This window comes from Cherax quadricarinatus, chromosome 32, assembly GCF_038502225.1.
Source record: "Cherax quadricarinatus isolate ZL_2023a chromosome 32, ASM3850222v1, whole genome shotgun sequence".
In the NCBI taxonomy this organism is placed as follows: domain Eukaryota; kingdom Metazoa; phylum Arthropoda; class Malacostraca; order Decapoda; family Parastacidae; genus Cherax; species Cherax quadricarinatus.
Window position 1 is genome coordinate 24,542,516 of NC_091323.1, and position 15,043 is coordinate 24,557,558.

General features: G+C 38.6%; 1 protein-coding gene across 5 annotated transcripts in view; it reads left to right on the top strand.

The window, feature by feature from the left end:
• Positions 1 to 15,043, top strand: part of LOC128690150 (protein unc-13 homolog 4B-like) — a 195,102-nt gene that overhangs the window by 119,181 nt on the left and 60,878 nt on the right. For all 5 annotated transcript variants that reach the window (XM_070090542.1, XM_070090544.1, XM_070090543.1 and 2 more), the window contains 3 exons: positions 3,947 to 4,196; positions 8,494 to 8,670; positions 11,579 to 11,749. In XM_070090542.1, coding sequence (XP_069946643.1) covers positions 3,947 to 4,196; positions 8,494 to 8,670; positions 11,579 to 11,749 — 598 coding nt within the window. The remainder of the gene's footprint in view (positions 1 to 3,946; positions 4,197 to 8,493; positions 8,671 to 11,578; positions 11,750 to 15,043) is intronic.

A 15,043-nucleotide genomic window follows, 5' to 3' on the forward strand; every position in this document is an offset into this window, starting at 1 on the left:
TTCTCTAGGCTTCCTTAACTTGTTAATCTCACTCCAAAACTTTTTCTTATTTTCAACAAAATTTGTTGATAACATCTCACCCACTCTCTCATTTGCTCTCTTTTTACATTCCTTCACCACTCTCTTAACCTCTCTCTTTTTCTCCATATACTCTTCCCTCCTTGCATCACTTCTACTTTGTAAATTATATTTTATAGTAGTTCTTGTAATTTCATAGCCAATCTTTGTTCTGACACTAATATTAGGTACTGAAATAGTGCTCTAATAGTCACAATCCCTTGACAGGTGAACATTTACACCTGCTTGGGTTATTTACTCTTGTCTAGAAATATATACAAAGTATTTATAGGTCCCAGCAGTGTTTTTAGATACTCTGGCATATACCTTGAAGCATGGTGTTATGAAGGCATCCCAATACTGTTGACAACCCAGTGACATTTGATAAATGCCCACTGCTCCAGCTAGCGCACTCTGTATTTATCACTGTTACATTACAAGCATGTCTTGTCTCTGTCTATTTATGTCTGTCTGCCTGTCTGTATCTTTGCCTGGAATTTTTGGGTTATCCTAGGTAATTTACGCTATGTATAATTGTACTTGTGTGTGCATGTGAGAGAGAGAGACAGAGATATAGACAGCCAAAGCCAGCCGACTAGCCGGCCAGCTGGCCAGCCTGCCGAATACTTAAGAAAGAAGGAACACTGCAGCAGGCCTACTGGCCCATGCAAGGCAGGTCCATGTCCCCCCCCCCAAGCTTAGACCAATGACCCACCTAGTCAGGTCACATCCACTGAAAGAAGGAGCACGACATCAGACGTAGTAGCACAAGCTAGTCAGGTCCATCTCACACCCACCCACACTCACTCGTGTATTTAGCTAACCCTTGCTGTATTTATCACTGTTCTACACAAACATGTCTGTCTATCTGCCTGTCTCTCTGCTTATCTGTCTTTCTGTCTGCCTGGAGTATAGTATATCAAACTCCTTGAAGAATGGTGTTATGACATCTGTTTACAGACTAGTGACATTTGATAAATGGGCACTCTGGGAACCCTGGCTTTGTTTTCACTGATAGACACAAACATGTCTGTCTGTCTATCTTTGCTTGGATTTTTTGGGTTATCCTATGTAATTTACACTATGTATAACTGCACTTACGTGTGCATGTGAGAGATATAGACAGATATATAGACATAGAAATAGACAGAAATATAGACAGAGACAGCCAAGCCAGCCTGCCAAATACATAAGAAGTGAAGGGAGTGTTAATGTGACATGACATCAGTGAATCCCTGGTGCTTGCTATGCTATTTGCTCTAGCTGGCACTCAATTGAACTGGTGCTCCCACAAGATACTAAGTGCTCCCAGATTTTTTTAATGCTGCACACACTGAGTGCACAGATCCATTCTTTCATGTCTAGGCAACTCAAGCCTATTGTGCTAAATTTGAAGAAATGAAAAATAAAACGTTGGTCTATGTTTGGAGTGCTACACGAGCAAACGTATATATATGTTTGGACAGTTTAAGGGTTAAAGTGCAGGCATTGTACTTCCCATTTCCAGTACTCAAGTCCGGCTATATAAAAATAACCAGTTTTCCTGAATCCCTTTACTAAATATTACCCTCCTCACACTCCAACAGCTCATCAGGTCCCAAAACCATTCGTCTCTATTCACTCCTATCTAACACGCTCAAGCACGCTTGCTGGAAGTCCAATCCCCTCGACCACAAAACCCCCTTTACCCCCTCCCTCCAACCTTTTTGAGGACGACCTCTACCCCGCCTTCCTTCCCCTAGAAATTTATACATTCTCCATGTCATTCTACTTTGATCCATTCTCTCTAAATGACCAAACCACCTCAACAACGCCTCTTCAGTCCTCTGACTTACGAATGTCCCAACTTACGAGTTTTTTGAGATAAGAGCCGTCTCTGGGTCGATTTTTTGCTCTGAGTTACGAGCCAGCTCTCCCCCTCCCTCTTCCCCCTCAACCCAAAACCTGGACACCTCACTTGTTTATCTATGATTTCGTGCTTTAATTCCATGGAAATCATTCTCTTTTTCTTCTCAGCACTGTCCTTTACACTTTCTTTCTTAGGACCCATGCTTAGAAAAACGAAATTTGGCCAAATGACTTAAAAATGTAAGCAAAGCAGGAGAGAACTGTTCCCACAGTGAGGTAAAGAGTGAACTGAATTGCCGGCATTCATTATTATAATAACAATAATAATCATATTAATATTAATGTTATTATTATTTAAGTAACTAAGTAAGTCAGGATATGGCTGGTGTGTTGAAAGAAAGAAGAATTATTATTATTATTCTTTCTTTCAACACACCGGCCATATTCCATCGAGGCGGGGTGGCCCAAAAGGAAAAACGAAAGTTTCTCCTTTTACATTTAGTAATATATACAGGAGAAGGGGTTACTAGCCCCTTGCTCCCAGCATTTTAGTCGCCTCTTACAACACGCATGGCTTACGGAGGAAGAATTCTGTTCCACTTCCCCATGGAGGTAAGAGGAAATGAACAAGAACTAGAAAGAAAATAGAAGAAAACCCAGAGGGGTGTGTATATATATGCTTTTACTTGTATGTGTAGTGTGACCTAAGTGTAAGTAGAAGTAGCAAGATGTACCTGAAATCTTGCATGTGTATGAGACAGAATAAAAGGACACCAGCAATCCTACCATCATGTAAAACAATTACAGGATTCCATTTTACACTTACTTGACAGGACGGTAGTACCTCCCTGGGTGGTTTCTGTCTACCAACCTACTACCTAGAATTATTATTATTATTAATTTAGGGAACTGGAGCACAGATACAATTCCCTAGATCAAGAGCCCCTCACCAGCGTCAGGGAACCTCCCTTGAGGGAAAAGCTCACTCACAACTCAGATTTTGGCTTGTAACTTGGAGCAAAAAATCGACTGAACAACAGCTTGTATCTCAAACAACTCTAAAGTTGGGGCACTCATCAGTCGAGGTTTCACTGTACTTTGGGAGACAGCTTTAGATGTGTTGGTTATTCCAGGGTATTTTCTTTAGTGGCTTCTGATTTTCTTTTTAATTGTCTCATCAGTCTACTGTTCAAAAATCCCTACTTCATAACTTGACTTTTGGGGTTAAATTTTAATAACCATTTATTCAACCATTCATGTAGCCTTTTTTCTTCCTCTTTGGTTTGTATTCTCATTGTTTTGGTATCACCACTTGGTCATTTATGTACTGCAGAACAGTATGGGGCCCAACACTGAGCCTTGTGGAACTTTAATAGTTTCTCATAATAAAAAATTTACACTCATTTGGCAGGATGGTAGTACCTCCCTGGGCAGTTGCTGTCTACCAACCTACTACAAATGAGTGTAAAACAAAAGCCTGTAATTGTTTTACATGATGGTAGGATTGCTGGTGTCCTTTTTTCTGTCTCGTAAACATGCAAGATTTCAGGTACGTCTTGCTACTTCTGCTTACATTTAGGTCACACTACACATGTACAAGCTTATATATACACACACCCCTCTGGGTTTTCTGCTATTTTCTTTCTAGTTCTTGTTCTTGTTTATTTCCTCTTATCTCCATGGGGAAGTGGAACAGAATTCTTCCTCCGTAAGCCATGCGTGTTGTTACAGGCGACTAAAATGCCGGGAGCAAGGGGCTAGTAACCCCTTCTCCTGTATAAATTACTAAATTTAAAAAGAGAAACTTTTGTTTTTCTTTTTGGGCCACCCTGCCTCGGTGGGATACGGCCGGTTTGTTGAAAGAAGAAGAATAAAAAATCTCATTTATAGTGAGCATTTGTTGGTGTGAGCACCTGCTATTATTCCAAGCAAAACAGTTACATATCTTGATGAATGGTCATTGTTGTTGAATGCATTATTGGCTTTTTGATCTTCGGCAGATTATTTAATTATTCTTTTTTTTTCTTTCTTTCTTTATTAGGATAGGTGAAAATCTACCCAGTGAAGTACACCTACAATCAGACATTCAAGGTTTTCATCAGTGGTTCATAGGTGGTGTTGAGAGATGGCAGAGGAAGTTGTTTGCCCGGGCAAGAGACTTGATTTCTAAGGAAGTTGAGAGGGACACATTTAAAATAGACTACCCTGGCATAAGTTCATATGCTTCCACAACCAGCTCTGATTTTACAATAAGTTCATCTGCTTCTGGGTGTAAATCTAATTTTACAATTGTAAGTTTTAAAGGTTAATTGTCATTTATTTGAGTTTGTTTTTGTAACTTCATTAATGATAGCTTTTTTTTTATGTTTTTATCTGCCTTTGCAGTAGTAGGTTGGTAGACACCAACCACCCAGGGAGGTACTACCAACCTGCCAAGTGAGTGTAAAATGAAAGCCTGTAATTGTTTTACATGATGGTAGGATTGTTGGTGCCTTTTTTCTGTCTCATAAACATGCAAGATTTCAGGTACATCTTGCTACTTCTACTTACACTTAGGTCACACTACACATACATGTACACGTTTATGTATGCACAATCATCTGAGTTTTCTTTGATTTTATCCTAATAGTTCGTGTTCTTATTGCTTTTAATTTTATATCTAAGGGGAAGTGGAATAAGAATCTTTCCTCTGTAAGCCATGCGTGTTGTTAAAGTCAACTAAAATACCGGGAACAATGGGCTAGTAATCCCTTTCCTCTATAGCTTTCTAAAAAGAAAAAGAAGAAAGCCGTCAAAGTGGGATATTTGAATGTGCGTGGATGTTGTGTGAATGATAAGAAAAAGATAATTGCGGATGTTACGAATGAGAAGGAGCTGGATGTCCTGGCTTTAAGTGAAACAAAGCTGAAGGGGGTGGGAGTGTTTCAGTAGGGAGAAATAAATGGGATTAGGTCAGGGGTTTCAAATAGAGCTAAAGAAAGAGTAGCAATAATATTGAAGGATAAGTTATGGCAGGAAAAGAGGGAATATAAATGTATAAATTCAAGGATTTTGTGGAGTAAAATAAGGGTTGGATGTGAAAAGTGGATTATAGTAAACATTTATGCACCTGGAGAAGAGAGAAGTGTAGAGGAGAGAGACAGATTTTGGGAAACGTTGAGTGAGTGCATGGGGAGTTTTGAACCAAGTGTGAGAGTACTTGTGGTTGGGGATTTCAATGCTAAAGTGGGTAAAAATGTTGTGGAGGGAGTAGTAGGTAAATTTGGGGTGCCAGGGGTAAATGAAAATGGGGAGCCTTTAATTGAGCTGTGTGTAGAAAGAGGTTTGGTAATAAGTAATGCATATTTTATGAAAGAGGATAAATAAGTATACAAGGTATGATATAACACATAATGAAAGTAGTTTGTTAGATTATGTATTGGTGGATAAAAAGTTGATGAGTAGGCTTCAGGATGTACATATTTATAGAGGGGCAACTGATATATTGGATCATTATTTAGTTGTAGCTACAGTTAGAGTAAGAGGTAGATGGGACAAAAGGAAAATGGCAACTAGTAAGAGAGAGGTGAAAGTGTATAAAGTAAGGGAGGAGGAACTTCGGGTGAGATATAAGCAACTATTGGCAGAAAGGTGGGCTAGCGCAAGTATGAGAAACCATACCACAGGTGGAGTTTGAACCCCCTGTCAAAGTCTCTCAAACTCCAGATTGCCACGTTAGCCACTGGGCCAGCTAGCTTTAGCTAGCTGGCCCAGTGGCTAACATGATGGTCTGGAGTTTTGAGACTCTGACAGTGGGTTCAAACCCCACCCATGGTATGGTTTGTTTGCAATTGTGTCATTACGATTTTGTGAGTCATGGTTGAGGCAAGTATGAGTAGTGGGGGGGTTGAAGAGGGTTGGAATAGTTTCAAAAATGTGATATTAGAATGTGGGGCAGAAGTTTGTAGCTATAGGAGGGTGGATGCAGGAGGAAAGAGGAGTGATTAGTGAAATGATGAAGTAAAGGGTGTTATAAAGGAGAAAAAGATAGCATATGAGAGGCTTTTACAAAGAAGTGTTATAAGAAGAGCAGAGTATATGGAGAGTAAAAGAAAGGTGAAGAGAGCGATGAGAGAGTGCAAAAGGGGAGCAGATGATAGAATGTGAGAGGCATCGTCAAGAAATTTTGATGAAAATAAGGAAACATTTTGGAGTGAGATAAACAAGCTAAAAAAGCCTAGGGAACGAACGGATTTGTCAGTTAAGAACAGAGTAGGGGAGTTAGTAGATGGGCAGCTGGAGGTATTGGGTAGATTGCGGGATTATTTTGAGGAACTTTTAAATGTCGATGAAGTGAGGGAGGCGGTAATTTCATGCACTGGTCAGGGAGGTATAATAGCTTTCAGGAGTGAAAAAGAGCAGGATGCGAGTGTGGGGGAGGTGTGTGAGGGATTACGTAGAATGAAAGGGGGTAAAGCAGCTGGAACTGATGGGATCATGATAGAAATGTTAAAAGCAGGGGGGAATATAGTGTTGGAGTGGTTGGTGTTTTTCTTTAATAAATGTGTGAAAGAGGGGAAGGTACCTAGGGATTGGGGACAATAGAGATCGTAAAAATTATAGGGGAATAAGTTTACTGAGTATACCAGGGAAAGTGTACGGTAGGGTTATTATTGAAAGAATTAGAGGTAAGACAGAGTAGGATTTTAGATGAGGCTTTAGAGTGGGTAGGTGATGTGCAGATAGTGTTTATGTTGAAGTATATATGTGAACAGTATCTAGATAAAGGTAGGGAAGTTTTCATTGCATTTATGGATTTAGAAAAGGCATATGATAGTGGATAGGGGAGCAATGTGGCAGATGTGCAAGTATATGGAATAGGTAGTAAGTTACTAAATGCTGTAAAGAGTTTTTATGAGGATAGTGAGGCTCAGGGTGTGTAGAAGAGAGGGAGATTACTTCCCGGTAAAAGTAGGTCTTAGACAGGGATGTGTAATGTCACCGTGGTTGTTTAATATATTTATAGATGGGGTTGTAAAAGAAGTGAATGCTAAGGTGTTGGGGAGAGGCGTGGGATTAAATTATGGGGAATCAAATACAAAATGGGAGTTGACACAGTTACTTTTTGCTGATGATACTGTGCTTATGGGAGATTCTAAAGAAAAGTTGCAAAGGTTAGTGGACAAGTTTGGGAGGGTGTGTAAAGGTAGAAAGTTGAAAGTGAACATAGATAAGAGTAAGGTGATGAGGGTATCAAATGATTTAGATAAGAAAAATTGGATATCACATTGGAGAGAGAGGTAGTATGGAAGAAGTGAATGTTTTCAGATATTTGGGAGTTGATGTAAGTATAGTGGTACCAATTCTCTTATATGGGTGTGATGCTTGGGTTGTAAATACTGCAGCGAGGAGGCAGTTGGAGGCAGTGGAGATGTCCTCTCTAAGGGCGGTGTGTGGTGTAAATATTATGCAGAAAATTCGGAGTGTGGAAATTAAGAGAAGGTGTGGAGTTATTAAAAGTATTAGTCAGAGGGCTGAAGAGGGGTTGTTGAGGTGGTTTGGTCATTTAGAGAGAATGGTTCAAAGTAGAATGGCTTGGAGAGTGTATAAATCTGTAGGGAAAAGGAGGCTGGGTAGGGGTCGTCCTCGAAAAGGTTGGAGGGAAGGGGTAAAGGAGGATTTGTGAGCGAGGGGCTTGGACTTCCAGCAAGCATGCGTGAGCGCATTAGATAGGAGTGAATGGAGACGAATAGCTTTTTTGACCTGATGAGCTGTTGGAGTGTGAGCAGGGTAATATTTAGTGAAGGGATTCAGGGAAGCCGGTTATTGTTATATAGCCGGACATGAGTCCTGGAAGTGGGAAGTACAATGACTGCACTTTCAAGGAGGGATTTGGGATATTGGCAGTTTGAAGGGGTATTGTTATATATGCTTTTAAGCTATTGTATCTGGGTGCCTCTGCAAAAACAGTGATTATGTATGAGTGAGGTGAAAGTGTTGAATGATGATGAACGTATTTTCTTTTTGTGGATTTTCTTTCTTTGTGTGTCACCCTGCCTTGGTGGGAGATGGCCGACTTGTTGAAAAAAAAAATACAATGTATGTTTAGTTTTGTATTGATAGTCGACTTTAAAATGCAGATGATGTTGTCTATAAAATATGAATGCTTAGTTATTGTTGCTCAAAGAAATATAGAAAGATTACAGGAAATGAGTTCAACATTTTTTTTTTTAATTTGTTGTTACATTTTTGTCTTAAAATGACAAGCAAACCCTCTATAACATACTAGTTGGAAGAGGAAGCGAGTGGTCAGTAATGGCAGTTGTGGTGGATAAAGGAAATATTGTCTTGCCCTGATTATAACAATAATGAACAATTCTATGACCAAAGGATTTTGTCCATTTCCAAATCTATTGATGCAGTAGATTTTGTTCACTATTTCCGAAGTTTACTAAATGGAGGTCTGTTAAACTGAGAATTTACTTTGGTTTAATTTATATAGGGGTATGAAAATATGGTTTGCATGGATAATTGTTAGACTAATGTACTGTATAAAGATGCTTTATTATTTTCTTGCATTATAGTAATCCAAGTTGTATATATTTTCAGATAAAAAATTCATGGCATAAATTGGCATGGCCCTGTGAAGTAGGAGACAGAGCAGCAAAACGACTCCTCCAGGATCTTTGTGGGTTGGGAGCTCACTACACAAAGCTAGTGATTGCTAAATTAGACTCAAAACTTTGTGAAGAAAACATGATAAACTCTGTGTTCCTTCCTGCAGAGGTAACTAAAACATTATTCCTTTATATCAATAGTTTACCAAATTCATCCCAGCAAATGAAATCAAAGCTATCTGCAGATGACATAACATTTGTCACTTCAAATTCAGATCCTGATGACCTAAACTTGGTAAACAATGAACTAAAAAATATATAAAAAAAAAAAGGTTCACTTGTGACAGCTTGCAAGCTCACACACCCAACATAAAAAAGATGTTATATTTATATGACTAGTTATTTAATATGAGAAAAAATGCAGGACTTCTTGAGTCCTAGAGGTGGGAAGTTCAGTGCCTGCACTTTCAAGGAAGGGTTTGAGATATTTGCTGTTTGGAGTGACATCTGAACTGTTGTATCTGCACACCTCTGCAAAGACAGTGATTGTGTGAATGATGGTGGAAGTGTTTTTCATTTTTTGGATCACCCTGACTCGGTAGGAGATGGCCAACATGCTTAAAAAAATAAATACAGTTCCCAGGAAGAAGCTCATACACCAATTAAAAAAATATGTTTGATATAATAAGAAAGAGAACTAGTAGCAACGAAGTCACTGCTTACTGGTACATTAAACATCAAGGAGGTTCCACTCAATATGCTGTCTTCCGTTTGTCAGTAAGAGGCTCCAGAGTCAAAGAATTGGACCTGTTTTACTGTTCCATGTATTGAAAATGATTGCCTCCTATTCTTCAGGAGCTATATAACATCTATAGGTTAAGTGCTTACCTATCATAATATAATTATAACATTCATGTTACTAGGTAGTATATTGGTAGACAGCAATTGCTTAGGGAAGTACTACTGTCCTGCCAGGTGAGTGTAAAATGAAAGCCTGTAATTGTTTTACATGATGGTAGGATTGCTGGTGTCTTTTTTGTCACATAAACATGAAAAATTTCAGGTACATCTTGCTGCTACTTCCACTTAGATCATGTTACACATGCATGTACAAGCATATATATACACACCCCTCTGGGTTTTCTTCTATTTTTCTTATTAGTTCTTGTTCTTGTTTATTTCTTATCTCCATGGGGAATTGGAACAGAATTCTTCCTCCATGAGCCATGCATGTCATAGGAGGAGACTGGAATGACTGGAGCAAGGGGCTAGTGGCTCCTTCTGTATATATTACTAAAGTTAAAAGAGAAACTTTTGTTTTTCTTTTTGGGTCACCCTGCTTTGGTGGGATATGGCCAGTTGGTTGAAAGAAGAAGAAAAAGAATAATAGTCTGGTTGTTTTAGTTGGTTGGTGGTGGTTTGAGATCTGAGGAAGGGTTGTGAAGGTGGTTTTGGGCATGTAGAGAGGATGGAAACAGATACCTGGGGAGGGTTTCAGGGGTCAATGCCCCTGAAGCCCGGTCTGTGACCAGGCCTCATGGTGTATCAGGGTCTGATCAGCCAAGCTGTTACTGGTGGCTGCACACAAACCGACGTACAAACTACAGCTTGGCTGGTCAGGTACTGGCTTTAGGTGCCTGTCCGGCACCTTCTTGAAGACAGCCAGGGGTCTATTGGTAATATCCATTATGTATGCTGGGAGGCAGCTGAACAGTCTTGGGCCCCTATTGCTTAACCCTTAAACTGTCCAAACGTAGATCTGTGTTCACGTGTGTAGCACTCCAAACGTAGGTCTACTTTTATTTACACCCTTATGTAAAAAACAAAAAAAAGTAGGAGTGCTATGCACATGAACGTAGATCTATATTTGGATAGTTTAAGGGTTAATATGTTGACTCCTAGTGTATTCATGGCACCCCTGTTTTTTCACTGGGGGGGGGGGAATGTTGCATCTCCTGCAATCTCTCTTGCTTTCATAGAGAGTGATTTTCATGTGCAAATTTGGTACTAATTCCTCTAGGATTTTCCAAGTGTATATTATCATGTATCTTTCTCACAGCAATATTCCAGCCTAGAGAGAACAAGCAATCTGAAGAGAATCATGGGCTTAGCATCTCTAGTTTTGAAGGGTCTCATTATCCAACCTATCATTTTTCTAGCAGATGTGGTAGATTCATTATTGTGGTCTTTGAAAGTGAGATCCTCTGACATTATCACTCCCAGGTCCTTCACAATAGTTTTTTGCTCTATTTATGGTTGGAATTTGTTTTATACTGATAGTTTTAATTCTCTCAAGTTTTCCATATCAGAGTAATTGAAATTTCTCTTCATTGAACTTCATATTGTTTTCAGCAGCCCATTTAAAGATTAGGATGATAAAGATATATAAATTTTAACTGACATGAAGGGTAGGAGGGGTTGGGGTCATCACAGGAATGATTGGAGGTAGGGGTGAAGGAGGCTTTTAGGAAATTATAGGACTTGAACATCTAGCAGGCTTATGTAAGAATGTTAGTGAATGGAGACAAGGAGTTTTTAGTGAACATTCTGTTTGTGAGCAAAGTAACTTTTATGAAAGATTCAGGAAAACTAGTTAGTCAGATTTGAGGATTGAAAGTGGGAAGGGTACTGCCTGCACTATGAAGCTGGGGTGGGGATGTTGAAGCTGGGGATGTGGTAAACCGATTGTGATGTTGATAAATTAGACACATCTGCAACTCTTGGGTATCTTTATTGAGGAAACGTTTCGCCACACAGTGGCTTCGTCAGTCCATACAAAGGAGAATCGTGAAGCCACTGTGTGGCGAAACGTTTCCTCAATAAAGATACCCAAGAGTTGCACATGTGTCTAATTTATCAACATGTCAGTTCTCTGAACCATTCATCTATGATTGTGATGTCATTACAGTTCTGGCAAGAGTGTGATTTGAGTGAATAATGGTGAATGTTTAATTTATTTTGGGGTCACCCTTCCTTGGTGAGAGATTGCCATCGAGGTAAAAAAGAAGAAATATATAAAAGTTGATTCTTGAACACACGTTTCTGATGTAAAACTATATTTTCTTTTAATATTTCAGATTTGCATTGGATTGAACAACATTGAGTACATGCGGCAAGAAGTAGAGGGTCTTAAAGAACTGTTTGACCTTTTAGAGGGAGATGATAGAGAACAGATCTGTATTATTTCAAACACTATATCTCAGATGGAAGGTGCAGTGCTTCTCTTCATGGACAATGTCCTAAAAAAAGTAAGTACAGCCTCTCCTCACTTAGTGACATACTCCTTTACCAATGACTCAGACTTACGATGGGCTCTCTGACCAGTATGTATACCTAAATAATGTATATTAAAGCTGATTTCCTCTTATTTTTTTAATACAATATACAATATATTCTTTTTCTTTTTCTGTCTCATAAACTAGCTAGATAACAGGGATATCTTGCTACTCCTACTTGCACTTTGGTCACACTTCACAGACACGCACATGCATATATATATACATACATCTAGGTTTTTCTCCTTTTTCTAAATAGCTCTTGTTCCTCTTTATTTCTTCTATTGTCCATGGGGAAGTGGAAAAGAATCTTACCTCCGTAAGCCATGCGTGTCGTATGAGGCGACTAAAATGCCGGGAGCAATGGGCTAGTAACCCCTTCTCCTGTAGACACTTACTAAAAAAGAGAAGAAGAAAAACTTTATAAAACTGGGATGCTTGAATGTGCATGGATGTAGTGCGGATGACAAGAAACAGATGATTGCTGATGTTATGAATGAAAAGAAGTTGGATGTCCTGGCCCTAAGCGAAACAAAGCTGAAGGGGGTAGGGGAGTTTCGGTGGGGGGAAATAAATGGGATTAAATCTGGAGTATCTGAGAGAGTTAGAGCAAAGGAAGGGGTAGCAGTAATGTTGAAGGATCAGTTATGGAAGGAGAAAAGAGAATATGAATGTGTAAATTCAAGAATTATGTGGATTAAAGTAAAGGTTGGATGCGAAAAGTGGGTCATAATAAACGTGTATTCACCTGGAGAAGAGAGGAATGTAGAGGAGAGAGAGAGATTTTGGGAGAGAGGAATGTAGAGGAGAGAGAGAGATTTTGGGAGATGTTAAGTGAATGTATAGGAGCCTTTGAACCAAGTGAGAGAGTAATTGTGGTAGGGGACCTGAATGCTGAAGTAGGAGAAACTTTCAGAGAGGGTGTGGTAGGTAAGTTTGGGGTGCCAGGTGTAAATGATAATGGGAGCCCTTTGATTTAACTTTGTATAGAAAGGGGTTTAGTTATAGGTAATACATATTTTAAGAAAAAGAGGATAAATAAGTATACAAGATATGATGTAGGGCGAAATGACAGTAGTTTGTTGGATTATGTATTGGTAGATAAGACTGTTGAGTAGACTTCAGGATGTACATGTTTATAGAGGGGCCACAGATAATTCAGATCACTTTCTAGTTGTAGCTACACTGAGAGTAAAAGGTAGATGGGATACAAGGAGAATAGAAGCATCAGGGAAGAGAGAGGTGAAGGTTTAGAAAAGCTGTCATTTCTGTAACAGATTAGATAAGTGCCCTTAATACATATATACGTGTGGTGCATATAGTGTACCTTACTATTATATTGTGCATTATTATTATTTTTATTATTTTTTTCATCACAAGCTAATGCTAACTACCTCCAATACTTTTTTACTTCTTTCTTACTGCTATTAATTGCTCATAATTTTATGTTACAAGTCAAATCTTACTCCAAATTAATATTATTCATTGTTCTTACCTGTCCATTTAATTTTGTTTACCACTACTTGTTTTTTTAGTCACTTTTTATTGTGTGTGCAATTAGTGTATATTCCAATTACTTTTTTGCAAGTACCAAAACTATCTTTTGCTAGCTAGTACCAACTACCTCATTTTTTTTTTTACTTTTTATTGTGCAATAAACTGCTCAACTTATTTAATATTACAAATCAGATCTTACTCCTAAACCAATATTATTTCATAGTGACTATCTGTCCATTTAACTTGTTTACCATTACTTAATTGTATTCCCTTACATATTTTTTAACCCTTTGACTGTCGAAGGGCCCAATCCTGAAGTGTCTCCTGGTGTCGCAAAATATTCGAAAAAAAAAAAAAATTATTTTTTCTTATGAAAATGTTAAGATTATTTTTCTGATTGTTTTAGTCCCAAAAAAAAAATTTTCCCATCAGTACTTACCGAGATATAGAGGCATGAAGTTTGCAGAAAATGAGCCGCGTATGGCAACAGCGGCGACTGCCGCTCACCCGGTAAACTTTAGTTTACTTGTATTTGAAGGTTTGTTGTTTTTTTCACTATTTTATTTTTTCACATAACTTATGTGGCCTGTGAGACCAAAGTAAGGTGCAATGTACATATATACACTCGTTGTATACAACACAATAAGCACACAAACATAATTATCAATATATTGTTTACAAAACTTGTTTACAAAAACAAACAATACAAAAAATTGTTTATTACTATTGTTCTATAATATATATACCAATATACAGTCACTGAACATATTCCTAGAAGTTCTGCAGCTTGTGGAACTCTGAAACATGGTGTCATACACAGTGGTGTTTTACACTCTCACACATAAAACATGGTGTCATACACAGTGGTGTTTTACACTCTCACACATAAAACATGGTGTCATACACAGTGGTGTTTTACACTCTCACACATAAAACATGGTGTCATACACAGTGGTGTTTTACACTCTCACACATAAAACATGGTGTCATACACAGTGGTGTTTTACACTCTCACACATAAAATCAGTGTGTGTGCATTTTTGTTGAATTTTTTTTTTATGTGCAAAGACAAAACACCTCGTCTGAGCAGTTTTCTTCAAAGTATTAGCAGGCAGTTGTGTTATGTAGTTATCCTAGGTAAATGGTCGTGTGTCATCATTCCTTCCTAATTTCCTTCATTCCTTTCCTACCTGGAGGCTACCTGGAGGGCATTCCACCTCTCTTCCTACATTCCTTCATCTGTCCTTCATTACTTTTTTCCTTCCTTTCATCTAGTCCTTCCTTCATTCCTGCCTTCCCTTCTTGCTTCTGGTTTCTATAATATATATACACATATATAGTCACTAGATACTTTCATAAAACTCCTATTATCACCCTTCAGCAAGCTTGTCTTGTGTGCGAGTGTGTGGCTTATAATTGTTTTGAGTCAGGAGTCGGCAGCTGTCAAAATGACATATTGTCTCATTAGTCACTCCCCCTACCGCCTGTCAAAACAATGGGGTCGGATGCTGCTTCCCCCTCCATTCTATCTAATTATCTTTCTCCCTCATTCTATCTCTTTCAATCTGTCTCTCTTTCTCTCTCTCTGTCTATCTCTGTCTCACAGGTACACATAAATACAACTATACATAGTGTAAATTACCTAGGATAACCCAAAAAATCCAGACAAAGTGCTATACTCTGCTTGAAGATGTGAGTAAACGTGATGATGACACAGTCTTGTGGCTCTCTCTGAGACAGAGCTAGACGGATAGACAGGGAGTTTGGCAG